The 26,130-nt window shown below is 34.6% G+C and overlaps 3 protein-coding genes and 2 pseudogenes across 3 annotated transcripts; 4 read left to right on the top strand and 1 right to left on the bottom strand.

Moving 5' to 3' along the window:
- The first annotated feature begins 975 nt into the window (after positions 1 to 975).
- On the top strand, positions 976 to 4,661 carry LOC120117730 (annotated as a pseudogene).
- Positions 1,135 to 2,532, top strand: LOC120117731 (60S ribosomal protein L18-2-like). Its single transcript, XM_039137967.1, has 4 exons — positions 1,135 to 1,211; positions 1,301 to 1,422; positions 1,519 to 1,701; positions 2,284 to 2,532. The coding sequence occupies exons 2-4, from the start codon at positions 1,411 to 1,413 to the stop codon at positions 2,440 to 2,442; spliced, it is 354 nt and encodes a 117-aa protein (XP_038993898.1). The 5' UTR covers positions 1,135 to 1,211; positions 1,301 to 1,410; the 3' UTR covers positions 2,443 to 2,532.
- Positions 4,662 to 11,008: 6,347 nt separating the features above from the next.
- On the top strand, positions 11,009 to 17,222 carry LOC120117729 (eukaryotic translation initiation factor 3 subunit A-like). The gene is made up of 14 exons (XM_039137965.1): positions 11,009 to 11,085; positions 11,464 to 11,547; positions 11,725 to 12,206; positions 12,711 to 12,926; positions 13,031 to 13,399; positions 13,481 to 13,510; positions 14,086 to 14,313; positions 14,418 to 14,579; positions 14,693 to 14,914; positions 15,024 to 15,230; positions 15,308 to 15,514; positions 15,743 to 15,823; positions 15,946 to 16,147; positions 16,496 to 17,222. The coding sequence occupies exons 2-14, from the start codon at positions 11,502 to 11,504 to the stop codon at positions 17,017 to 17,019; spliced, it is 2,976 nt and encodes a 991-aa protein (XP_038993896.1). The 5' UTR covers positions 11,009 to 11,085; positions 11,464 to 11,501; the 3' UTR covers positions 17,020 to 17,222.
- Positions 17,223 to 19,565: 2,343 nt separating this feature from the next.
- LOC120117728 lies at positions 19,566 to 22,678 on the top strand (annotated as a pseudogene).
- Positions 22,679 to 22,829: 151 nt separating this feature from the next.
- Positions 22,830 to 25,276, bottom strand: LOC120117725 (protein DEHYDRATION-INDUCED 19 homolog 3-like). Its single transcript, XM_039137964.1, is given in 6 exon segments — positions 22,830 to 23,133; positions 23,518 to 23,771; positions 24,120 to 24,142; positions 24,145 to 24,196; positions 24,726 to 24,868; positions 25,049 to 25,276. Coding segments are annotated over 6 exon segments (657 nt in total). The 5' UTR covers positions 25,125 to 25,276; the 3' UTR covers positions 22,830 to 23,024.
- Between the last annotated feature and the right edge of the window lie 854 nt (positions 25,277 to 26,130).

The raw sequence follows: 26,130 nt of genomic DNA, 5'->3' as shown, positions 1-26,130 counted from the left end.
TATGTTTTAATTTTACTTGTTTATATATTTAAATATTATTTTTATTATTATTATATAGTCATATAAATATATATATAATAAATAATAATTTATATATTTTTTTATATAAATTATTTTTATCATATTTTAATATTTATTTATTTTTCAATATCGAAGAAAAGGGCAGTCTTAATACAACTGGATGTCCTATTCTGGTATTTTAAAATTAAATATTATAAAAAAAAATTATAATTTTATTTTATTTAAATTATTATATTGTTAATATTTATTAATATCGAAGAAAAGAGTTGTCTTAAGGCACCTAGAAGTCATTTTCTGATATTTATAAATAAATAAATATTTTATTTATAAATATATATAAATTAATTTTTTTTTCTCATAATTATAATTTTGAAATAATAGGATTATAAATTAAATATGTTTTAAATTTTAAATTTCTAATAATAGAGACAATTTCTAATTAAAAAGTACCAAATTTGGGCGTTGTAGGGGTGCTAATCCTTCCCTAAACGTAACCGACCACGAATCCTTTTTTATTATTAAAAAGAACGAATTTTTGGTTAAAACGCAGATCAGTTTATCTTTTAATCGATGTTTTCTTAAAAACTATTTTAAAAGATGATTTTTAGGTATTCGACCTACCTAACCCAAAAGGCCGATGGCGACTCCCAAAATATTTTTTTTAAAAAAATCAAAATCATTAATTTATTCACATCACTTTTCCCGCCAAGTAAAAATTCGTGCCCGGACGAAAACCGGTTACGACAATCAGATTATATTTTTTTAGATCAATTGAAAACATATTATGAATTCTTAAGTACTAAATTTAAAAATTGTATCAACAAATGTATCAAATAGTTATAAACCCAAATTATTTGGACCGTTAAAATCGAGCCCATTGCCCAACCCACTGAAACAAACTCCAACCTCGCCGAATAAATGCCATTCAAAACCCTAACCCTTCTTTTCGTTCTCGTACTTAATTAGTTGTGGCGCCCCCTCCGTTCACGACCACCATCAAGCTTCAGCAATGGTCTGTTTCCGGAACACTTCACTGATTGAAAAAAAAGTTTTATATTTATTGATTTTTTGTTTGTTTGTTTTGTCTTTGCATTATCAGGGGATCGATTTAGTTGCAGGAGGTAAGAGCAAGAAGACCAAAAGGGTTGCCCCCCAAATCCGATGATATTTACCTCAAGCTTCTCGTCAAGGTCTCACGTTTTTTTTTCTTCATTTATAACATAAAAGTCTTATTTCTTTTTCACCAAATAAATGATATCGTTTTTGTTTTGGGTTTTAGCTTTATCGTTTCCTTGTAAGAAGAACTGGGAGCAAATTCAATGCCGTTATACTGAAACGCTTGTTTATGAGCAAAGTCCCCCGCTATCTCTTTCTAGGCTTGTTCAGTTCATGAAAGGAAAGGTATTTGTTTCTTTACATTATCCCAAAAATCTGGGTTTTTGTTTAAGATCTTTATTTTGTCATTAGTTTTTGGTTTAATCCATGTATATATTGTAGGAGGATAAGATTGCTGTGGTAGTGGGGACAGTGACAGATGATATAAGGGTGTATGAGGTTCCACCTTTGAAGGTTACTGCTCTTAGGTTTACCGAGACTGCTAGAGCTAGGATTGAGAAGGCTGGTGGAGAATGCTTAACTTTTGATCAGCTTGCTTTGAGGGCTCCTTTGGGTCAGAACACGGTATGTGATTATTCTGACTTCTGTTAATCATTGGCACTTTTCTTTGTTCAAATTATGAATATTTATAGATTCTTGTTTGCATTGGAGTTCTGATTTTGTGAAACAGTCGTTTCTTCTCTGGAACTAAAAATGCTGATGTTTCTCTCATGCTATGATTGGAACCGATTATGTAAGAACATAATATTCTGAAACTTAGCACTTTGCATTGTGAACGTGGTGTGAAAGTTGTGAGAATATTGATGCTCTGATGGATATATATGATTCTGTTAGTTTATTTGTTCCAAGTCTATTCGATACAATAATGATTTTAATCCTTCATTTGAAGGGTGATTGTATATGTTTTTAACTCCATCTTTTGTTTATGCGAACTTTTGGAAATTGATATACCAATTAACTAGAATTCTAGAAATGAAATATGTTGTGCTGTGTGATTTCCAGTCAATATAATGTTTGTCCTTTTTTAATTTTCAATGAAATGTGTAGCTGGATTTTACTTCTTTATCCCTCCAATCATTTTGTTTTTTCCCTTCTGAAAGAAGTTATGTATGGCGTTCTTAAGAGGTAATATGGGTGGAATTGCAGGTTCTTCTCAGAGGTCCAAAGAATGGGCGTGAAGCAGTTAAGCACTTCGGTCCAGCTCCTGGTCTGCCTCACAGCCACACTAAGCCATATGTGCGTTCAAAAGGACGAAAGTTTGAGAGGGCCAGAGGACGAAGGAACAGCAAGGGATTTAGGGTTTAAGGTGACTTTAGTGTTTGTTCCGAGGCATGTTTTTAGTATGTTGTCGCAAACCAAATTTTGCTGTACTTTAGGTTTCCATGGTATTTGTTTCCTTGCGTTTGTTTACATTAATGTTCTTGGATTGTTTAATTATGGAATGATTTTCTGGTTTGAGTATGGCATTTTCAATTGGGAATGTAGTTAATCTGAGTCTGCCAGTTTTCAACTATTTGCAAGGTTTAATAGATAAGTACACCACTGGTTTACTTTATATGAAAAGTAAGTTGCCATTTTCAATATATATGCTATGGTTATAAATGATTCTAAAAACCATTGAGATTCAGAACCAGGAATTAATTATCAGTGTTAAACATGCACTCTTCATTGTTTTTCTCAGATCCAATGCCCATCCTTACAATCATAGGCACCTACCTCTTCCTCCTCATCAGCTTTATCCATGGAATACATTGGAAAACATGAAGCCAACCTTTACCCAAAGTCAATTTACCCATCATCAGCAGTAAAAGTTTCCAATTTTAGTTATCGCTATAAAATTTCACTATTTTTTTTCAACGAGGGGAAAGGGAATTTTGCTCTTACCTATTAAATTTCAGCTATCGGTGTTAAATTTCACTATTTAACTGGTCATAAAATAAAATAATATTTTGTAAAAAAAAATCACAATGTTGGGAACCGACAGACGATTAAATTGATAATGTCTTGAAAGGTAATTAATTCATTTATAAATATTTATGTAAAATTATATTTAATAAATTAAATTTACAAATAACTATTAGGAAAATAATTGTAAATATTTGTTTAACAATCAAAATAATATATTTTAGTTAATTTATTAACTATTTATAAAGTTTTGAAGAAAAAAATAGAAACATCCCTTAAATAATATATATATATTCGACTTAAAAATATACTCTTCTTTTTCATTTTTCGTATCTCATCAGTCGCGGCGCCTCCTACATTTCACGACCACTATCGTGCTTCAGCGATGGTCTGTTTCCAGAGATTTTTTTCGTCTTAAAAACAACAAAACGTTTTAATATCTAATATTTCGTTTGCTTTGTCTTTGTCTTTGCATAAACTGGGTATTGATTTAGTTGCAGGAGGAAAGAGCAAGAAGACCAAAAGGACTGCTCCCAAGTCCGATGATATTTACCTCAGACTTCTCGTCAAGGTCTCATCTTTTTCTTAATTTCCTGCATAACAATGTCGTTTATTTTTCTTTTTTGAATATATGATCTGATTTTTGTATTGGGTTTTAGCTTTACCAATTACTTGTAAGAAGAACCGGGAGCAAATTCAATGCTGTTATATTGAAACGCTTGTTTATGAGCAAAGTTAACAAGCCGCCACTCTCTCTCTCTCTAGACTCGTTCAGTTCATGAAAGGAAAGGTATTTATTTCTTTATATTATCAAAAACATTCTGGGGTTTTCTTTATGATCTTTATATTGTCATTGGTTTTCGGTTTGATCCATATATATATATATATATATAGGAGGATAAGATTGCTGTGGTAGTGGGGACAGTAACAGATGTTATAAGGGTTTATGAGGTTCCAGCTTTGAAGGTTACGGCTCTTAGGTTTACTGAGACTGCTAGAGCTAGGATTGAGAAGGCTGGTGGAGAATGCTTAACTTTTGATCAGCTTGCTTTGAGGGCTCGCTTGGGTCAGAATACGGTATGTTATTCTTCCGACATTCGTTAATCTTTGTTACCTTTCTGCTGGGGAATCAAAAATGCTGACTGATGTTTATTTTGTTACCATCTTTTGTTTTACGAACTTAGAAATCAATATACCCTTTCACTAGAATTCTAGAAATGAAATATGTACTTGCGTGTAGTGTCTATCCCATCAAATGTTTGTTTTATTTGATTTCCAATGAACAGTGAAGTCGGATTTTGCTGCTTGCTTCTGCAAATCTTTTAAGAATGGGCGGAATTAAGAGGTACTTTGGATGGAATTGCAGGTTCTCCTCAGAGGTCCAAAGAATGGGCGTGAAGCAGTTAAACACTTTGGTCCAGCTCCTGGTGTGCCTCACAGCCACACTAAGCCAAATGTGCGCTCAAAGGGACGGAAGTTTGAGAGGGCCAGAGGACGAAGGAACAGCAAGGGATTCAGGGTTTAAGACGACTTTAGCGCTCGTTTTGAGGATTGACTTTCATATGCTGTTGCAAACCAAATTTTGCTATACTTTAGGTTGCCATGGTATTTGTTTCCTTGCGTTTGTTCACATTAACGTTCTTGGATTGTTTAGTTATGGAATGCTGTTCTGGTTTGAGTACGACATTATCGATCGAAAATGTAGTTGATCTATGGACAAAGATAAGTTCCAACTGTTTCTCACCTTCCATCGTCATCATGGACAAAGATGCCCTACATGCCTGTCGGCCGCTGATTTATTTCCAAACCCATGCATGTCATTGTAGTTCTCTGCAATCCCCTTCTTTCCAACAACATACTTTGCCTTTCTTCAATCCACTTCTATCATTTTACATATCTTGGGAATAAATGAAAAGGAATTGTTGAAATTCTTCAATTTTTCTTATCAATTTTTAAAAATGTCTTATTTTATTTTAAATCTTTAGATTTTAATTGAATATAGCAAACATTATATTTCCTCGAACCTTTAATTTTCAACCGTGCTAAAAATATATTAAAACAATAATTAGAAGAGTCTCAAATATTAGTAAATAATATTTCCATGTTAATTTTTAACAATTGAATTCATGTTAAAATCAAGTGCATAACTATATAAAACAACAATTGTGTTTATGTGTATATTTTAAGATTTTTAGTGTTTTTTTTCCTCTATTGTTTTTTCTTCTTCTATTTTTTAGTTTACTAATATCTATTTACATTGGTGTAAATTAATTCTTTTAATCTCAAATTTTATATTAAATGCGTAGTTGAAGAATTTGTGTAAATTTATTTAGTGTATTAATATTTATTTATATAGTATAAGTTGTTTTTTATCTTCAAATTTCATGTTGAACATATAATTGAAAAATCGGTATAAATCATTTTTAATATATTAATATTTATTTAAATATATATAAATTATTTTTTAAATATTGATATTCATGATGGTATCTAAATATAAAAAATCATTTTTAATTAATAAAAAACTAGGCGTTTTTTCCAAAAAAATTCATCCTGACACACTAATATTACATGTCAGACATCATTTCAATTTTTTTATCGATCTAACACTCTTTGCAGTAAAGTGCGCCCCCTGAAGCGCGCTTTACGCTGATCTGGCGTCACGTGGGTAAGACGTGCCCCCTGTAACGTGTCTTATGCTGACTTGGATACACTTGGCTAAAGCGCGGCCCCTAGGGCGCGCCTTACGCCACGTAGGGCTATAGCGCGGTGCAGGGGCCGCACTTTGCTGAAATTATGACATGCGTTAGAAAGGCGTGCCTTTACTTAATTACTCACCTACCCCAACCCGTTCACTTCTCTTTCCCTCCCTATAAATACATCTATTCTCAATCACTTTCATCACACCAAATCCTCTCAATTTCTCTCAAATACTCTTTATATTCTCTTATAGCTCTTTAAGGTATATTTTATTATATTTAATATTTTGTTATTATTTTATTTAATTATTTAAATTATTTAATATTTTATTTATTTATTTATTTTTGCAGATATAAAATGGAAAACGGTCTAATTCATTTGGATGGAAATCACATATCTCGACATTTTGCTGATACGGTAACATTTTAACGTTTTAATTTAATTTAAATTATTAGTAATAATTTATTTATTTATTGAATGAATGATTATTAGTTTATAAATTAATTTTTGTAATTATTTATATTTTAGGAGAGAGATCGAATTTTAGATCATTTTATTAAGAATCTTAAGTTAGCGATACCTACGAGTGTCTGGTCGTATTTAGTAGAGGTGAATTCGGTCACATAGGTAGATATGGAGGTCACTGTAAGATAGAACCAAACCTTATTTATGTCTTAGTGGAGCGGTGGAGGTTGGAGACACACACATTCCATCTTCCGTGCGGATAGTGCACAATTACACTTGATGATGTTTCTATGCACCTGGGGCTTCCGGTGGATGGAGGTGTGATATCAGGGATAGTGCACGGTTCTTTGACTACTTTGTGCTGGGATAAACTAGGACGTGACTCGGAAAATTTTAACAGTTGTCGGATACCGTTAAATTGGTTAGATGTCAATTTTCAGGAGTTGAGCGCAGACGCCTATGAAGATGAAGTTAAAATGTATGCACGAGCATGCATACTGCAGCTGATAGGAGGGTTGTTGATGCCGGATAAATCGCGCAACCAAGTTCACTGTATGTAGTTGTGACATCTTGTCGACTTTTATATGGTCGGATCACTCAATTGGGGCTCAGCAGTTTTGGTTTTCCTGTATAGTTGTTTATTGGACTTTTTTATTGTAATTTTTTTTTATTTATCATTTAATAATTACTTTATTTTGTTAATTTGGTTGGATTTTTTTAAAAATTATTTTGTGTATTTTGTTAGACTTCTTGTTAATTAATTTTGATTATTTTGTTTATTACCATTTAATATCAGTTAATTTATTTATCATTTAATATTAGTTATTGTAATTTTATTATTATTTACCATTTAATACTTATTGTAAGCTTGTTGTATTTAGAATTATATTCAAATATCAAATTACTATTAGTTTGATAAAATTTAATAATTGTATTCGATAACTTTCTTAAGTTTGTCACTTATTATCTATTTTATTTTAATCACATATAACGCCAATGTCCAATCTCGTTTTCTTGTATCATTTTTTAATCTTCATCAGCGGTTATCGAATGACATTAAATTTAAGTCAATGCAAATTAAAGTACAAGAATTATTATTTGATAAACAAAAACTACATCAGTTCCTCATCAATGGTTACTTGATGGCAATAGAAGTGGACATGTTCTCCTAGTGCGTCATGAGTTTCTACAATGCCCACATTTTTTGTCGTGTCGAGATGTTTCTCGAATATCCATATCACAATGGATTCGAGTGGATTTTGGACGACCATAGTCCTTCAATAAATTCGGGTCTGGTACAATCATAAGTCAATTCCGAACCTCATTAAGGTATTCGTCATTACCTATGGGGGGAACTCAAATTCGTATAACTTAAACACTTCTGATAGTAGGTATACTAGATCCACAAAACTGTTATAGTCTTGACGGGTATACGGGCAAGTTACTATAAAATGAGAGCATGTATATTTCAGAGCTTGAAAAAACCCGCAGTCGCAGCATCTGTCCTGTAGATTTACTCTGAACGACACAACTTCAATCCCTTGAAGAGGTCGAGGCAACTCTGTGACACGAAACAATGCATGTGTTTTAGAAAAGCTTGTTACAGACATTCCATTTGATGCCACAATTTTTTTTGTAAATCTGCAACTAATCTAGGGTGATAGACATGACCGCCTTGCATCCAGGTTTGAGCTTGTCCCCCGAGCTTCGCAAAAAGCGCCCCCAAACGAAAATATATAGTTTTTACCAAAGCTGCTACAGGTAAGTGACGTGCACCCTTTAAGGTCGAATTGATTGCCTCAGCCAAGTTGGTCGTCATGTGTCCATATCGATATCCACCATCATATGCGTTTGTCCACATTTCTTTATCGATGAGGCTGATGTAATCGTATCCTTCCTCGTTCTTCGCCCGCAATTCTTGAAGCATAGATTCAAATGTTTGAGGAAGTAGTTCGTAACCTGATCAAAAAATGTAAAACTTACTAACTTTGTTTCCATAAAAAATGAAAATGATCAAAACAAGAAGGGTGGTTTCGCTTACCCATGCGTACAAGTAATTGACGCTCATCATTCTTTTTTAACCTTCCATGGTAGTTCCCAGCAATGTGTCAGATACAATACCTATGTTGGACATAGGGTGGCTGCCAAAATAGACCCAAAGACTCTATTGCTGCTTTGATCCCAGCTCTGCGATCTGAAATGACACATATTTTTTCCCTCGTGATAACATGTGAACGTAAGTTTCGGAGGAAAATAGACCAAAAATCTGTATCTTCTCCTTGAACGAGAGCAAACGCAACTGGAAGAATGTTGCAATTACCGTCTTGGACAACTGTTAATAGTAAAACTTGATTGTATTTTCCATACAAGAAAGCCCCATCGATCTGGACCACATGCTTGCAGTATTTGACATCATTAATGCACTGTGGGTAAGTCCAAAAAACCCGGTAGAATTGACATCGATCGCGAAGAACTCAATCATTATGGTATGCAGGGGAGGTTTCGAAGTCCACAATTGTCTCAGGATTAAACCTCCGCACCAGCCTAAACCAACTTGGAAGTTCGTTGTAAGATGCATACCATTCGCCGTGAAGTTTTTTAATGGTCAGTTGCTTTGCCTTCCATGCTTTTCTGTATGAGACGGAATACCCATACTGCGATTGGATAGTTGAAATCAACACAACAATAGCTATATGGGAGCTCGTTTTTACCATGGGCATGATGGCTTGGCATATCACTTCAGAGTCCAAGTTGGGATGATCTTGGTTGATCCCTCCAGCACAACATGTATGAGGACCGTTGTATACCGTTAGTTCCCATATATTGTTTTTCCTCTTCCTCTTCGATACACGAACCATCCAATTGCATTCGTTTTCGCGTCGGGAATAGTGGCATACATATTTTGCTGTCGTGGAGCGGGCGACTCTGGATTGAACAGAATTACAGATATTAAAATGTTTTATAGCCATCATCGCTTCTTCTTTGCTTGAAAACTCCATTCCTAAAGATAACACACAATTATTTATTGATGAGTAATATCCATAGTCACCGAGATGAGGCATGTCCGCAAGTTCTAGCCCGTACATTGCACCATAATCAGCTTTATACATGTGTGTTGGAGGGTCAGTTTGTGCCACATTTGAGGGAACTTTGTCTACATCATCATCATCGGAGTTGAATTGTGGTGATTCCGTGTGCATGAATAATCCAGTCTCAACGCCATTCGCACAAGGCTCAAGAAGCGGTTCTTCTGGTGAAGATGATGGTTCCTCCATGCTCTCCACATTTACGTCGAATAACCTACTACTTGTACGCCTTCCCTTTGAACTATAAGACATATCGACATTGAGATCAAAAAAGTTTGCAGTCGAATGCCTCCCCCTGGAGCTTGAAGTCATCGTGTCAAATGGAAACTGCACAAATTGCTGCGTCGATGTCATCTCCATATTAAGGTCAAAGAAATTTGCAGATGAATGCCTTCCCCTAGAACTGGTCTCGATGTTGCCATACAGATTGTTCATGTACCCACCTCGGTACATATTAGAAGGAGTTGCTAATGAATGTCTCCCCATTGAAGTTGATGGGCCGATACCATAATGCGGATTTCCCATTATGACATTAAAATCATTACACATTACTGTAGTTGGGATGTCAACTTGATCAACTTGTTCAACCAGCCCATAGTGGGAGCTTAATGAAAGACCCCGAACAACACACACTTGAACAAACTTTGCATACATCTCAATATCGGCGTCTGAATAACTACTTTGAGAATCAACCATCATTTCAACATCATCATTATTCAATAGTTCGAACGCTGTATAAGTTAATATCAACAATGATGTTGGAAATATGTACTGCAACGACAACTTTCTTCTACTACTTCCAACATGAACCTTCCTTGAAATATTCGTTATTAGCTCCTCAAGAGTTATGTTTCTCTTGAATGATATTTTAACATAATCATTTGATACGAAAACAACACCGGTTTCATCTTCTCGAATTTATCCATCATAAAAAAATAGTTGAAATTCGAGCCATTATTATAATTTGAAAGTGCGACAATATTATATATGCAAAATCAACTGAAACAAACCTAATTAAATAAATAATATATGCACGAAAATATAACACAATAAATTTTTTACACATAAACGTAAATAATTTAATTTTATATTATTATCGTATTGGCAAAAATATTTTGACGTACGCTCCCGCTTTTCAATTATACAACCACAAAAATTATTTGAAAATAATTAATACAATTTTTTTTCAAATATCATATATAATTATCAATAATATTATAAAAGATCGAACGAACTTCTGAATAAAATATAAAATGATTACCCATTTTTTACTGGTTGAGAGGATTATTGTTGTAGTTTCTAGGTTGAGCGGAATTTGTGAGAGAGTTTTAGGGAGAAGGAGTATTTATAACAGAAAGACAATGCTTTAAAGTCGAGAAATTCGGATAAATTATGCAATGTGCGGCCCATGCACCGTGCTATAGTCCTACGTGGCGTAAGGCGCACCTCAGGGGCCACGCTTTAGTCAGGTGTATCAAAGTCAGTATAAGACACGCTACAGGAGGCTCGTCTTACCTCACGTGATGTCAAATTAACGTAAAACACACTGTAAAAGCGCGTTTTACTGTAAAAGTGTTAGATCGATAAAAAAAATTGAAAGGGTGACTAATAGATAATATCATGTGTCAGGGTATTTTTTTGATTTATCAAACGTATTATCTTGATGTCGGTTATTTTTCTCCTATAAAAGAAACCCAAAATTCTCATATCTTATTTTTTTTTATAAGTTTTAGGTTTTACCGTCTTATCTTCGTTAGCTGCCGAAACTTCTTACCATTGCTTGCAAGACGAGGCGAGTCGCCACTGTTCTTAACAATTTTCATGCGTGTATATCGAGAATTCAATCTCTTGTTTATGTTTATAGATTTGAAAATATATTGTTTAATATTTTTGAAGATAGCATTTTTATGTTTATACACTTCGATCAGGTTTTTATTATTGCAAAACGGGTGAAACCGACTTAAACAATTTTTTATTTTTGATCTTTTGTTTTTTTAGATTTAGGCTTAAAATCACCAATTTTGAATTTTATGAATATCGATTTTTGTTTCTTTTGCTTGGTTTTGAATATGGTTTCACTTCGATATTGGAAATAATTAGGGTTTTAACTTTTCGATTAATTTATTTGTTAAACTCAATTGATTGATAAAGGTTCCCTTTTCTGTTTTAGGCAAATAGTTGGCGGTGTTAAGAATTTGATTGAAAAACATGGCGCATTTTATGAAACCAGAGAATGCGTTGAAGCGAGCAGAAGGTTAGAAACACAAATTTTCCTTTATTAACCTCTGTAACTGCTTTTTGTGAATGTATGCGGCCCTTTTTTTGATATTAGAACAATTGTTTGCTTTTAATGTGAATCTGGCTTGTGGAATCACTGCCTGTGGTTTTTATGATCTACATGATTGTGCGACTTTGTGATGGAGTTTTGCAGAGTTGATTAATGTGGGGCAGAAGCAAGATGCATTGCAGGCACTTCACAATGTAATAACTTCAAAGAGGCACAGAGCTTGGCAGAAGTCGCTTGAAAAGATAATGTTCAAATATGTAGAACTGTGTGTTGACATGCGGAATGGCCGGTTTGCCAAAGATGGTCTGATTCAATATCGGATCGTATGTCAACAAGTGAACGTTAGTTCTTTGGAGGAGGTTATCAAGCACTTCATGCATCTTTCTACTGAGAAAGCCGAGCAGGCTCGTAGTCATGCACAAGCCCTAGAAGAAGCTCTTGATGTTGATGATCTTGAAGCTGATAAAAGGCCAGAAGACTTGATGCTAAGTTACGTCAGTGGAGAGAAAGGAAAGGACAGGTCTGATCGTGAACTTGTTACTCCTTGGTTCAAGTTTCTTTGGGAGACGTATAGAACGGTGCTTGAAATATTACGGAACAATTCTAAGTTGGAAGCACTCTATTCGGTATTTCAACTTCCCATAAACTCTGCTCATTTCTTCAACTTTTGACTACTATATAAAATTCGGAACACCCATTTGGAGCGTTATGATTTAAGTACCGCTATGTTCTTGCATGCTATTTCTTTTTTTATCAGATTTGAGTACCTAACCCTTCAGTGCTTTACATTGTGATCATTTATGATTCACCTGAATTTGCTCATACAGTGATTATTTATGATTTAGTAGAATCAATGGTTTGTTATTTCTAGTATTAGAATCTTGAAGCTTGAAAGGATACTTCGAGGAATATATGACAATTCATTATTAGAAAGAGAATTTGGTCAACAAAACTTGATTATGCTCTTGGTGATTTGGTCTGCACACTTTTACAGTGGACATATAATGGAATGAGTGTCTTATTTTGTGTTAATGTGCACTGGGGAATGCCTTATTTCATTGATAATAGTAACATTTTTTTTACGTATTTATTTGGAATGACACATCTTTCTATTTTTCAAATACCTCTAGATGACTGCACATCGCGCATTCCAGTTCTGCAAGCAGTATAAGCGAACAACAGAGTTCCGAAGGTTATGTGAGATTATAAGGAATCATTTAGCAAATCTGAATAAATATAAAGACCAGAGGGACAGACCTGACCTATCTGCACCAGAGAGCTTGCAATTGTATCTTGATACAAGATTTGAGCAGCTAAAAATTGCTACTGAGCTTGGACTTTGGCAGGTCTGTTGTTGCTTTGTTTCTTCTGTTTGTTCTTAATGGGTAAGTGTACTGTTTTGTAATGGATAAATTTTAGTAATTCTGTTGCTCGTCATGTTCTTTTGCAGGAAGCTTTTCGTTCTGTTGAAGATATTCATGGATTGATGTTTATTGTCAAGAAAACTCCCAAGGCTTCGTTGATGGGGGTTTATTATGCCAAGTTAACTGAAATATTCCGGATTTCAGGCAGCCATCTTTATCATGCTTATGTGTGGTTCAAGCTATTTTCACTTCAAAAAAGCTTTAATAAAAACTTAAGTCAGAAGGATTTGCAGTTGATAGCTTCATCAGTTGTTTTGGCTGCACTGTCAGTGACTCCTTATGATCAAATGCTTGGTGCATCACACTTGGAACTTGAAAATGCTAAAGAGCGCAACCTCCGAATGGCAAATCTTATAGGATTTAATCTTGATTCTAAACTTGAGAATAGAGAAGTGGTATGTTGTATAGAATATCATTCGCTTTCATTTTCCTTTTTCTTTATGACAACCTATTCTGACATTATTCACTTTTTACAGTTTTCAAGGTCATCACTTCTTACAGAACTGGTATGTCCTAATTTTATAAGCTCTATTGGTTTGTTTGTTTCTTTTTTTTCTCTCTGTTGCTTTTACTGATTTTGGAGTTTGTTTTTGATGAATTACAAAGTTTAAATTGCTCAAGAGTTTTTTTTTTTTTTTTTAAAAAGGAATGTTGCTGATTGCTATCAGCTGGTTGCTTATATGCCTTAACAATGATGTTTCTCAAATCAATTTTAGTCTAATGGAACTCAACCAGTAAGGCCTTTAATATCAAACTAGTTGGGTTTGCCTGCATGGAACACTTCCTCTATTCTACTTGATTAAGGCAAAATATAGGTCTTGCATTATTTCTAGGTTTTTATAACATTAAAAATTTGTTCTGTACCTGTATCTGTTTGAGGTTCGTAATCTTTCTATTCGTGAAGTGACTTGCTCTTTCTGTTATCTGCACAAGTTTTTAAGTGAGGCTTATCGAGTGTCTCCTCTCTCTCTCAGAATGTTAGGGGATACTGAAGGAGCACGGGTTCTATGTTTATCTAACTAGAAACTTTTGAATTTCAGGTTGTTAACTAAACTGTCTGTTCTTGTTCCCTTATTTTTAGGTCTCTAAAGGTGTACTTAGTTGTGCAACTCAAGAAGTTAAAGATCTTTACCATCTTTTGGAACATGAATTTCTCTCTCTGGATGTAGCATTAAAGACACAGCCTCTGTTGATGAAAATATCAAAACTGGGTGGAAAACTGGCTTCAGCTTCATCTATTCCAGAAGTTCAGCTCTCTCATTATGTTCCAACGCTTGAAAAGCTTGCTACCCTTAGGTTGCTTAAGCAGGTGTTTTCTTATGTTTATTTCTTTTATTTGTTTTCAATTGCTTTATACCCTCTTTGTTTATTTATGCTTGATTTTCTCAATGCCGTTCTCTCTTGTTTGTCCAGGTGTCTCAGGTTTACCAGACAATGAAAATTGAAAGTTTGTCTCAAGTTATCCCCTTTTTTGATTTTTCAATGGTTGAAAAAATTTCTGTTGATGCTGTGAAACATAAATTCATAGCCTTGAAAGTTGACCACATGAAGGGTGTTCTACTATTTGGTAGTATGGTAAGGGTTTTGGTTAATATTTCTGGGATTTATGTACTTTGTTCATATTCCTTAAAAGTGTCTGCATGGCATAGGATACGTTTATTTATTTCTCATTATTTTGGTATTTTCAGGGTCTTGAATCTGACAAGTTTCGTGATCACCTGACTCTTCTTGCTGAGTCTTTGAGTAAAGCTAGAGCCATGATATACCCTTCTACCAAGAAAGCGTCAAAGTTGAGTGAAGTTTTACCAGGTTTAGGGGAGATTGTAGATAAAGAACACAAAAGGCTTCTGGCTAGGAAATCAATTATCGAGAAAAGAAAGGAAGAACAAGAACGTCAACTATTAGAAATGGTATCCCTATTTTAACTGCAAGTTGCAGAGGCAACATGAGGTTTCCCTATTTAGCAAAATATTGGAAATTAATTCCTAAACTCATAGGCCTGCTTTTCATGTGTACTAGGAACGTGCGGAGGAGTCGAAGAGGCAGATGTTGCAAAAGAAAACTGAAGAAGTTGAAAAAAAGAGACTTGCTGCTATGTTTGAGCAACAGCGAGCTGAAAGAATCCGTAAGGAAATCGAAGAGCGAGAGCTTGAAGAGGCACAGGCACTGCTACAGGAAACTGAAAAGCATTTGAAAAGAGGGAAAAAGAAACCAATTTTAGATGGGGTGAGCATCCATTTTTTCTTATCATGAAGTTCCTAATTCATAATGAAGTTGCTTTTTGAAAATGCATGTGTATCCAGGAGAAATTGACGAAACAAACCTTGATTGAGCGGGCAATGACCGAGCAGCTCAAGGAGAGGCAGGAGCAGGAGAAGAGACTGCAAAAAGTTGCCAAAATAATGGACCATCTGGAAAGGGCAAAGAGAGAGGAGGCAACACCCTTGATTGAAGCTGCTTTTCAACGACGATTGGTAGAAGAGAAGGCACTTCATGAACATGAGCAACAGGTGGGTTCTTAATTCACTATTTTATTATGGCACCTACTTTTACAGAATTGAAGATATACTACCAAATTTTCCGATGTGTCCACCTTCATTTGCATATTTATATTTTGAAGGTTGGACTGTTAGTTCTATGTTGCACCATCTTTGTTTAGTAGTAAGTTTATTTTGTAGTTTTTTGCCATTGCAACCTTCTGGTAATATCATCTGTGATTCTGATTTTCTGTCATATAGATGGAAGTTGAGTTGAGCAGACAGCGCCATGATGGGGACTTGAAAGAGAAGAATAGATTGGCACGCATGTTAGAAAAGAAGGTGATTACCTTTTTGTATTCGTGGACTTCTGCTCCTGAGATGACTTTTTTGCAGCTTCCTACGTCTTCTCTTCATAGGGTTTAACATTTTAATAGAGAATTTTGGTTTCTGCCTTCCCAAAGATGATATTCCAGGAAAGAGTAATCAATCGTCGGCAAGCTGAGTTTGACCAGCGTAGAGCGGAGAGAGAAGAGAAAATCAAACAAATCATTCTGGCCCGCAAGCAAGAAAGAGATATTAAGAGAAAGAAAATATTCTATGTGAGGTCTGAAGAGGAGAGAATAAGAAAGCTGCGTGAAGAGGAGGAAGCTCTAAAACGCGAAGGTATAATTTATACATGTTTAATTACATTTCATATACTTGACATTGAAAAACTGTATTCCATTTTTGTGTAAGCTCGGTGATATTTTCCTGTAGGTAATTATGGTTCACTTGATTCATAAACTTCCTTTTTTCATTAGAATAAAATTATGTCTCACATGTTAACTCAGAAATTTAATCATTTTGTTCAATCTCATTTCGGCTTGTTATTTGAATTCCAGGTACTTTTTCGTTTATAATGTTACTCCTTATAGAGGATTTTTTGGAAGTGTGTATGGATAGGTATGAACCAACAAATATATACTTTCATGATCTCATCTAACTTATTTATTGGCGCTTTGAAACTTGCAGAAGCTGAGAGACGAAGGAAAGAAGAAGCTGAGCGCAGAGCAAAATTGGATGAGATAGCCGAAAAGCAGAGACAAAGAGAACGAGAACTGGAAGAGAAAGAGAAGCTGAGGCGAGAAGCACTCTTAGGAAAGTCAAATGAGGGGCTTTCTAGGCCTTCTGAGCTTCCTGCCAGGTCCTCTACTGAGCCTGGAGTTGCTGCTTCTGCCCCATCTTCTGGGAAATATGTTCCTAGGTTCCGTCGAGAAAAAACTGAAAGCTCCAGTCCAGCTCCACCTTCAGAACCTGATCGCTGGACCAGGCCTGCACTCTCAGAATCTGATCGACGCCCTCCTGGAAGCAGGGCCCCTCCATCACAATCTGATCGTTGGACTAGTGGCAGCAGTGTTCCACCTCCGGATTCTGATCATTTTGGCAGTGGTGGTAGCAGGGGCTTACCTCCAGATTCAAATCGTCCGGGTGGTGCTGGTAATACTGGCAAACCAGAACCTTGGCGGCCTTCAAGATCCAGGAATCAACGAGGTTGATCCAACTTCTCTGAAATAAAAAATTTGCGCGAAATTATATATGGTTGGAGGTGACACTTGAGAACTCTAGCTTATTTATTTGTTGTTTAATAAGACTTGGGTGGATTCCTAGTTTTGGTGAGGCTGCTGGTGAGGAATATCAACTTCTGTAGAACCTCTCGAGTCTTGTTAATAATGGCGAATTTTGTTTCTAAACTTTCTTTGTGCTGCTTGCTGCCAAAGGATACATTATGTTTTTTAATCTATGAAACATCATCACTTGAGCTATTTGGAACAGATGGTTTACAATGGTTATAAGAGCTTTTATATGGGGGGTTTCTTTAGGCTATCACAGCCTAATATCATAGTCTAAAAACTTGGGAGCAGGTTTAATTTAGAAGCCTTTTATTGTTACGGTTGGATGGCAGGTTGTTCTTCTGATAAATCAAGGGTAAATTACATAATTAAGTCCCTGAACTTTTAGGATACTTGTATTAGTCACCGATTTTTAAAACTTATTATAGTCATTGAATTTTTAATCTGCTGTTACCGGAAGTTTTAAAAGTTTGGTGGATAAGATTTTAGTGCACTAAAAGTTTAGGGACCATTTCATGTAGTTTGCCCACAAATTAATTCATCAGGCGTTATTGATTTTGTTATTATTTTTTTAACAAAATCGGTAAAAATTACCGAAAATATTATTATTTTTACTGGAAATGTTATTATTGAGCGTTTTATCGGGTTTGGTAATATATCTGATAGAAAAAAATAATGTTTTAGGTAACGTTTACCGAGTATATTATCAAGCTCGGTAAATTACTTAATAACATTTCCGGTATAAATAATAATGTTTTAGATAATTTTTACTGAAAATATAAAAAAATAATAACAAAACTGATAATATTTTTCCTTAACCGCCGTACCGTTAACTTTCTTCAATTTTCCAGCAAGAATGATTTGGAGCTTTGCTTTTTAACAAATAACTTTTTACCTAAAATTGTTATAAATAAAGCTACCAAGTGGAGTAGACTGCGAAAACAATACCAACAGATTGTTTATTGTATCATTTTAAGTCATTTATTTCTAATTTTGGAGAAGAAAATTAATTACATCATGCCATAAAAAAATTTCTCATAAATACTGAAATTGGAATTAAGAAACGGTGGAATCTGATATTTGGAGAATAGATTAATTGGAATAACCGGGGGATCAAATTAAAGCTTAAATTAGACGTGAAAGCTAATTAATATTCCCTCCCTACTTTTACACATAAAGAAAATTAGTTTAAGCTGCTTTTACAATTTGTTTAACAGATGGAAAAAGACCACCATAAAAGGGAGAAAAAAAAAGTTTTCAGGGCAATTAGTGAATATACGATGTCCCATAAGTAAATAACTAAAATTATTGTTATATATTGGACGGACCCCATGAACACAGGACAGCGTGTCATGGCTTTTGGTTAAACAAACAAATTATGCGATATAAATTATATAAATATATATTAAATACGTTGTTGTTTTATCTTATTTCGAGAAAAGTTAAACATATTTAGTATTCTATCGTTTATTGACATTTTTAGTTAATTTTTAATTTTGATTAATTATTATTTAAAATTTATTATTAATAAAAGTATAAAAATATATTTTAAAATTTTCGATTAGTTTTAAAATATATATTTTATAAAATTTAATTATTTAAATATTTAAAATAATTATTTTCAAAATTTTAAAAAATTATACTTCTAAAAAGTAAAGGAATAAATTTAATGTGACAGAAGGTGTGCTAATTAATGATTGACGAGTAGTTTTATCTGTATAATCATATATTTTGAACTTTATAAATTTTATTAATATTATATTTTCAGCTTCATAAATTTTATTAATATCATTAATTAAAATTCGTAATCATAATTTTAATCATTATAATAATGATGTTCCAGTTAATAATGCTAGTATGACTATTTATTATTCTGATTTGGTGATCATATATGAAGATGATATGTTATAGGGATTTAATTATTATTATTTAAATGATTTTGAGGGTATAATTATTTTTTATAAAAAATTAAAAGTTTATTTATTCTTTAAATAAAAAATTTAAGAATTTAATAAAATTTTAAATGCTAAAAAATATAATTATAAATTATAAAATACTAAAAAACTATGTAATTTTTTGTATAAATTTATAACTGTTTCATATTTTTTAAAATTTAAAATTTAAAATATTTTTTTGATTAATCTAAGTAAGTATAAGATAATATATGAAATCTGAAGGAATAATAATAATTTTTTCACTACCTAAATCACTTTGTTCATGTCATTTAAACATAATTGTCTAAAAGATAAAGGCCATTTGCGTACTTTCATAGTAGCCTCGGCGATGAGGTGACGGAGGAGTTGTGTAGGCCATAATTGTTTAAAAATAATTTTACCTACGTTCATATTTCCATTTAATTTTGTTACCAAAATGGGAATTACTTACTGCACGTAAAAGTAAAAATCAAGCTGTGCTGTTCAATGTATATAAACCACTACGGCTGAAACTTATTATTATCAGGCGCTGCAAAAACCAAAAAGAAAATATATATTTTTTCTTTGTTTTCAGTTCCGTCTTCCTCTTCGCAGGTAAATTTTTCTGTTTTTATTGTTATGGATTTTCGAATGCTTACTTAAACTGGGCTTTAATTCAAATGGAAAACAGGGTTGTTTAGATTCTTATAGCTGCTTTCATTTTGATCAATTTGACGAATTTTGGTTGATGTTACGCTCATGGAATCCTGATTTCAATGGTAACAGAATTGTTTCCTTTTTCTCGAGAAAAATATTTTTTATATCTTTAAGAAATGGTAATGGTACATTTTTGTTCTGTTTTTTTTTGTGCTAAAATTCGATAAATTTTGTCAATGGAAATTTGAGCTTGTGATCTGGGCTTTTATTGTTCTTTATGGTGATGCAGATCGAAGATGATAAATGTAATAGATAAAAGTGGTAGTCTTTGTTTCATAGTCTGTCTCTAGAAGATTTGTATTTAATTTTCCAATACCATTTGAGTAAAGGCCAAGGAAAACCAAAAATAATTATAGTATCTTTGTAATTGATCGATTTGGGTTACTGTTTTCTCGTGAATCAAAGAAGATTGATATTTATTTTGGTTTGAGTAGTAGAGATCAATACTTGGGTGCTTTTTGTTTTTGGATGCAAGAATAGATGGTACGGGGAGGGAAGGTTGGTCATAGAAGCAATTTTAAAAGAAGGGTTAGATCAAAAGATGAGGGTTCAGACGATTCGGACGAAGATTACGTAGCATCTAAAGATGGTTTTGGGAGTTTCATTGATGATTACAAGGAGGAAAAGAAAGAAGTGAGAAAGGTTGTTAGGTTGAAAGGTAAACCATTGTCCTCAGCAAGGATGAGGAAGATAGTGAATAGGAAACCACGAACGCGGAAAGTTGTATCCGACTAAGAAGTGAGGATGAGGATTATGAGGAGGTGGAGCCAGAAGAGGAAGATGATGAAGTGGAATTCACCTTGGATGAAGAAGATTGTTTGGATGAGGAAGAGGAGTTGACTATGAAAAAGAAGAGAAACAATAAGAATGTTAGTAAGCAAGGTTTGAGGAAAAGGAGAGCTTCTATCCATAGGACAAAGAGGAAGAAGTCTGCAGTTGCTAAGAAGCCTTTGAAAAAAGGGGGAAGGAAGAAACGTCAATTGGAAAAGAAAAGGAGAATTCAGGAAGAAGACGATGACGATTGTGATTTTATAGACAAAGCTCCGATTGCGAGGAAAAAGAGAAGAACAAATGGAGGACAGAGGAGAAAGGCATACGTATATGTTCTGATTCAGATTTTGTTTCATCTGGATCTTCTGATTATGAGTATACAATCTCAGAAGAAGAGAGAGAACAAGTGAAAGAAGCCAACCGATTGTGTGGAAGTATAAAAACTAGTCTGAGGAGTTCATCGTCCTCGAAGACAATTCCGGAGGTTGAGGCGTTAAGCCAACGTAAGAAACCTCCAGGAAGAAAGGGTAAGGAGAAGATAGAGCAAACAAAGGCTGAAGTAATAAAGCAGGTCTGTGGCGTTTGCCTCTCCAAGGAAGATAAGCGAAGATTGAGAGGCAAACTAAACTGTTGCAGTCATTATTTTTGTTTCACCTGCATTATGGAGTGGTCGAAAGTGGAGTCTCGTTGTCCTTTGTGCAAGCAAAGGTTTGAAACAATCATTAAGCCTGCCAGATCAACAGCAGGAGTTGATTTGAGAGATGTGGTGATTCAAATTCCCAAGCGTGATCAGGTACCTTATCCTCACAATAGTTTTTGTGTTACGGTTTTCATTTTCCTTGCTTTATATGGTTTCAAATGAGCATGTTTGTTTTTTTTCCAGGCATACCAACCATCTGAGGAAGAACTAAGAAGCTATCTCGATCCATATACGAATGTGATTTGTTCTGAATGCAGCCAAGGTGGAGATGATGAACTCATGTTACTGTGTGATATTTGTGATTCATCAGCTCACACCTATTGTGTTGGTCTCGGGTGGGAAGTGCCTGAAGGCAATTGGTACTGTAGCTTTTGCAGACCCGTTGTTCTTGGTTCTTCTAGTTCCCAAGTTCAAGATTCCTTTCCGGATCAAAGGACAATAAACAATTTGTACAATCGATTGTCAACCATTGCAAATCGAGAAAGTTTAGACTCCATTAGAGTACCTTCACCTTGTACGCCATTCCCTCCAGGTTTTGCTGGTCTTTCATCTCCTAGATTTCTTGTTGTAGATATTCCATCTGTTTCTCCTGTACCTGGACTGGGAGCCCAAACTCTGACAGGAAGACGATGGTTACACCGCCAAATTAAAAATCTCCGTTCGATGAACAGGATGAATCTTATGGCCGGTAGGCTTGATGGGGTATCAACTGCCAATATCGGCATCGATTTTGTAAACTCTCACATCGATCAGAGTAGGCAAACAACAGTTCAACAAGCTAGGACACAACATATGGTGACTCAGCATCAAATGGTATTTGCAGAAGGGTTACAGGATGATCCCTCTTCATTGCAAAGTAGGGACTTCTTTCTCCGAGGTCGGGCGATTTGATGTTGTGGCCTCAACTTGCTGGTATCAGTTCAAATGAGCAACTCTATCAGTGCAGCAATGGCTCAAACATCAGGCCCGATGTTTATGGTTCATCTTCTTCTTCCATGGCCAAGGAACAATTGCAAGTAATTGTTAGAAACCAATTGAAAGCCTTGTCCAATAATACCGATTTAGGTAAGTGAAGACAATCATGTTTGCGAATGATTTGTATTAGTGATTAATTGAGTTCTGCCTAATGTTTTTCTAACTGCCTTTTATATACGTATACGTGCAGACAACGGTGCTTTCACAGACATAGCCACAAACTCCGTGCACACCATATTGGCTGCTTGTGGACTTGAGCATAAGAGGAGCGAAGTTCACATTGTCCCGCCGCTGTCAAATTGTACGCACATTGAAAGAGTGGCTGCCGGACAGGTGAGCTTAATGAAAGGTTGTTACCGAACTTGTTTCGATTCTTTTGTAAAAGATGTAGTCAAGAGGATAATGGATACAAGATCCAGGCAGTGGTTAAGTTCAACTCTTTAGGCATTTGATGTAGTTAATGCATCTTTTTGCATACTTATTTTTTGTGGGTTAGGATTTAGAAACTTTTTTTAATATAGAAAACCATTTTTTTCATTGTGTTGATTTATACATACTATTCACCATAATAGATGATTGTTATTTAGACCCAGCAATGTCAAGATTTTCACTACAAACAGAGAATGAACCATAGATGAAGTGGAAATCATGCTCAGGTCTAAAAACCAATAGTCTACTTGCATCATAAAACTACATTCATTCATTCATACAAACCTTATTTCAACATTTTCCCTATAAACAGAGTAATGAACCATAGATTTGCTGTTGGGGGCTTTGTCCTCAACTCGATGTCCCTGAGGATTTGGATTCATGATTGCATTGCAGCAACCGATTTGAACCCGAGAATGTTTGTTTTATAAAATATCATATGGAATTGTGGACAACAGCAGCCCTTGAATGAACTCGCATCTTTTCGTCTTCTCTTCCTGATCCTTCAATGAAAGGGGAGATGACTTTGCATTTCTGTCATCAAAACCAAATATCAAAATGAGAGCTGATAACGTGCAATACAAATCATCAAAGATTTTTCCTTTGAATAAGGTCTTTAATGCTAAAAGCCAGATGTGACTACCTAAATAAACAAGCAAAAACAGAGACTACCAAAACGAATCCCACCCCCATTCTCAAAGAATGGCATCAGGTCGCATCTCCGTCTCATGACCGAGTCTAATTCGTAAACACTACATATTTTTGTGTTACAGTAAAGGAAAAGAAGTCTATGATACGATCCAGTATTTTATCTACCAGTAAATAAACAGATAAAAGATCATGCACATTTGAATTACCTACATCAAGCAACGAGGGGAAAAGAGGAGCGTTGAGATCTTAAAACGCAGTGAAACTTACCTTTCAGGCTTACTCACGTCTGAAATTTTCTTAGTTGTTCTAGTTTCTCGAGAACAATGAGGCTGGACACTAACAAACTCATCAACTGTGGGTAAAATAAACGAAGACAGCAACGGATCAGGTGCCGAATTGGAAGAAGACACCATACAGGAACCCCCAAAGAGGGACTGTAGATTTCCTTCTCGCAGCTCTTTCCTCAGAAGAGAAAGTGTCGAGTGAGATCCACCTTTACGTGCTTTCCTCCTGCGCTGCATGTGCCCAATCGTTAAGGAAATGGCAGTGTTTTAAGACAAGACCTTACAATGATGTAACGGTGGTATAAGAAAGCCCGACAAACAACGCTAGTAACGGACAGGGAAGTCATTCAGAGTACCAACTTAAATGGTTTTAAATCCCAGGTTCCCAAAAGTCAAAACAAGGAACATAGGTGAAAAATGTTTGCAGGTAAAATGGAGAAACAACAATCAAAGTTATAAATTCAGTAGAACGGAATAATACTCAAGGTGCATGTCATGCTTCAAAAGATAGAACGTATTCTATACAGTTAAAAGAGGAAATTAAACAGACATTCGTATAAATAATAACTCGATAGAAAAGGATATCTTAAATATATTTCCATGTTGTAGGTCATATGCGCAACCAAATCGACGCCCACCCTCACTGCACAGACTGGACAAACCTGCAAACAATAACAATCATCACAAACAGAGTTTAGATTCAACAAAACCCTTTTCCTCATTCGAATAAACAAAACAATCTATAAACAATAACTATTAAACTTCTTTTCTTGATGCTTACATATTACAAATCAAAGAACCATTTCTCTTTGTTGGGAACAATATAATAATACCCACTGAATCATCAAAATCAACACTAGAGCACATTTTTTCCAGTTAGCTGAACTTAAAGTTCATCCAAATTTTCAACCTCATAACAAGCACATATATTCTAACTATCACAAGACTCAATTAAGTAAAATAACAACGAAGTTGTAACTCGAGTCCAGAAATCTTAAAATTTGAAACTTGGGACCATTACAAGCAAAACAATTTTTAATTCCCTTTAACCATCTAATTACGGATTCAAAAATCAACTCAGTTAAGTGAGCTATGCTACTTTGATCAAATATTGATTACAAAGAGAACAATCATTTTAAAAATTAAACAGGGTATTACGTAATTAATGAAAAATAAAATAAAAAGAGTTACCCCATTTTTAGCCTCCACTGGATGTTCTTCATCAATGTGACAGCACAAGCCAACGATATCGAAATACTCTGAGCAGAAAGGGCATCGAAATTCGTCTCTTATTTCATCTTCTCCATCTATTTCTTCAAACCCCATAAATATATCTGCAATTTCAACCCATTTCCAAACATTAAATCATTTCCTAATAAAAAGGCAAAAATTATTCTTGTAATCAATTAAGTCCAGCTACTTCATTTTCACGCAGATACAAAAAAATGTAAAAATTGAAGTATTTAGCTCCAAAATAAAAGTTAAAAAAGAGAGATTGGATTTTTAAAGCTTACCAGATCGTAATTGAAGAGCCGATTGATATCTCTTAGATGCTGAAGAAAGACGAGCAGTCCATGAATCAGCATCCATTTCTAAACCAACCTCTTTATCAAATAAAATTTCAACCCAAGAAAGTGAAAGAGGAGGAGGTTTTCTGGACTTTGGGGTTTGATGAAACACGATAAAGGAAAAAGAGCTGCCAGCTGCTGTTCCTCTTCGAAAGTGAATTTCGTCGAAAGATGAAAATAAAGTTATCAAGTCTTTGCCTTTTATATTACATTTCTCTAGCCATTACATTTTTTATTTCGTTAAACTACGCCATTCTTCCTCAGAACTTTTAGAAACTTGCATTTTAGTCACCGAACTTTTAAATCTTATACTGTATCATTGAACTTTTATTTCGGTCTAGGGATGGCAAAAAACCCGAACCCGACGGGAAAAACTTAAAACCGAATTAAACGGTTCGGGTTCGGGGATGAAAACGGGGACGGTGAAAAATCGTTTATGCTAAACGGGGACGGGTTTGGTAATCTCCGCCCCAATTACCCGATGATCCGGCCCGATAAATATTAAAAATAATTATTATATATATATATATAATATTAATAAATTTAATTTAAATTAAAATATATATATAATATTTATATATTTAATTTAAATATATATATACCCGGCCCGATACCTGTTTAAATAACCGTTTATGCTAAAGGGGAATAGTCGTTTCCCCGCGGTTTTCCCCGATTACCTGATGGAGATCCCCGTTTAAATCACCGCGGTTTTTTAAACGGGACGGGTACGGGTTTTTTAAACGGGGACGAGGACGGGGGAGCAATGCCCAGCCCCCGACCCGTTGCCATCCCTATTTCGGTCACCGTTTAAGATAACGACAGTGATCATAACTAAAATAAAAATAAATTCAAAATAACAAAAATATAAATGTATTATGAATTCAAGAATCATTTAATGAGTAAAATTTCTTATATTATTTGTGAAATTATTTCTATATGTACACTAATCATGTATAATATGTCAATCCAGAAAGAAGTTTCACTAACTGCATGAATGTTGGGATACTATCCTCAAAGAAAGGATAATG

The sequence above is a fragment of the Hibiscus syriacus genome, unplaced genomic scaffold (genome assembly GCF_006381635.1).
Source record: "Hibiscus syriacus cultivar Baekdansim isolate YM2019G1 unplaced genomic scaffold, ASM638163v2 tig00110321_pilon, whole genome shotgun sequence".
Classification (NCBI taxonomy): Eukaryota; Viridiplantae; Streptophyta; class Magnoliopsida; order Malvales; family Malvaceae; genus Hibiscus; species Hibiscus syriacus.
Note: the sequence above shows the minus strand (reverse complement) of the source record. Positions and strands in the feature narration are given on the sequence as shown.

Excerpts from the sequence above, each read along its gene's own strand:
- LOC120117731 (XM_039137967.1), top strand. Across the intron at positions 1,702-2,283 it reads CTCCTTTGGGTCAGAACACG|GTTCTTCTCAGAGGTCCAAA; the intron begins GTATGTGATTAT and ends GTGGAATTGCAG.
- LOC120117729 (XM_039137965.1), top strand. The coding sequence starts at position 11,502 with ATGGCGCATTTTATGAAACCAGAGAATGCGTTGAAGCGAGCAGAAG. Across the intron at positions 14,314-14,417 it reads CCCTTAGGTTGCTTAAGCAG|GTGTCTCAGGTTTACCAGAC; the intron begins GTGTTTTCTTAT and ends TTGTTTGTCCAG. Across the intron at positions 15,824-15,945 it reads CACGCATGTTAGAAAAGAAG|ATGATATTCCAGGAAAGAGT; the intron begins GTGATTACCTTT and ends GCCTTCCCAAAG.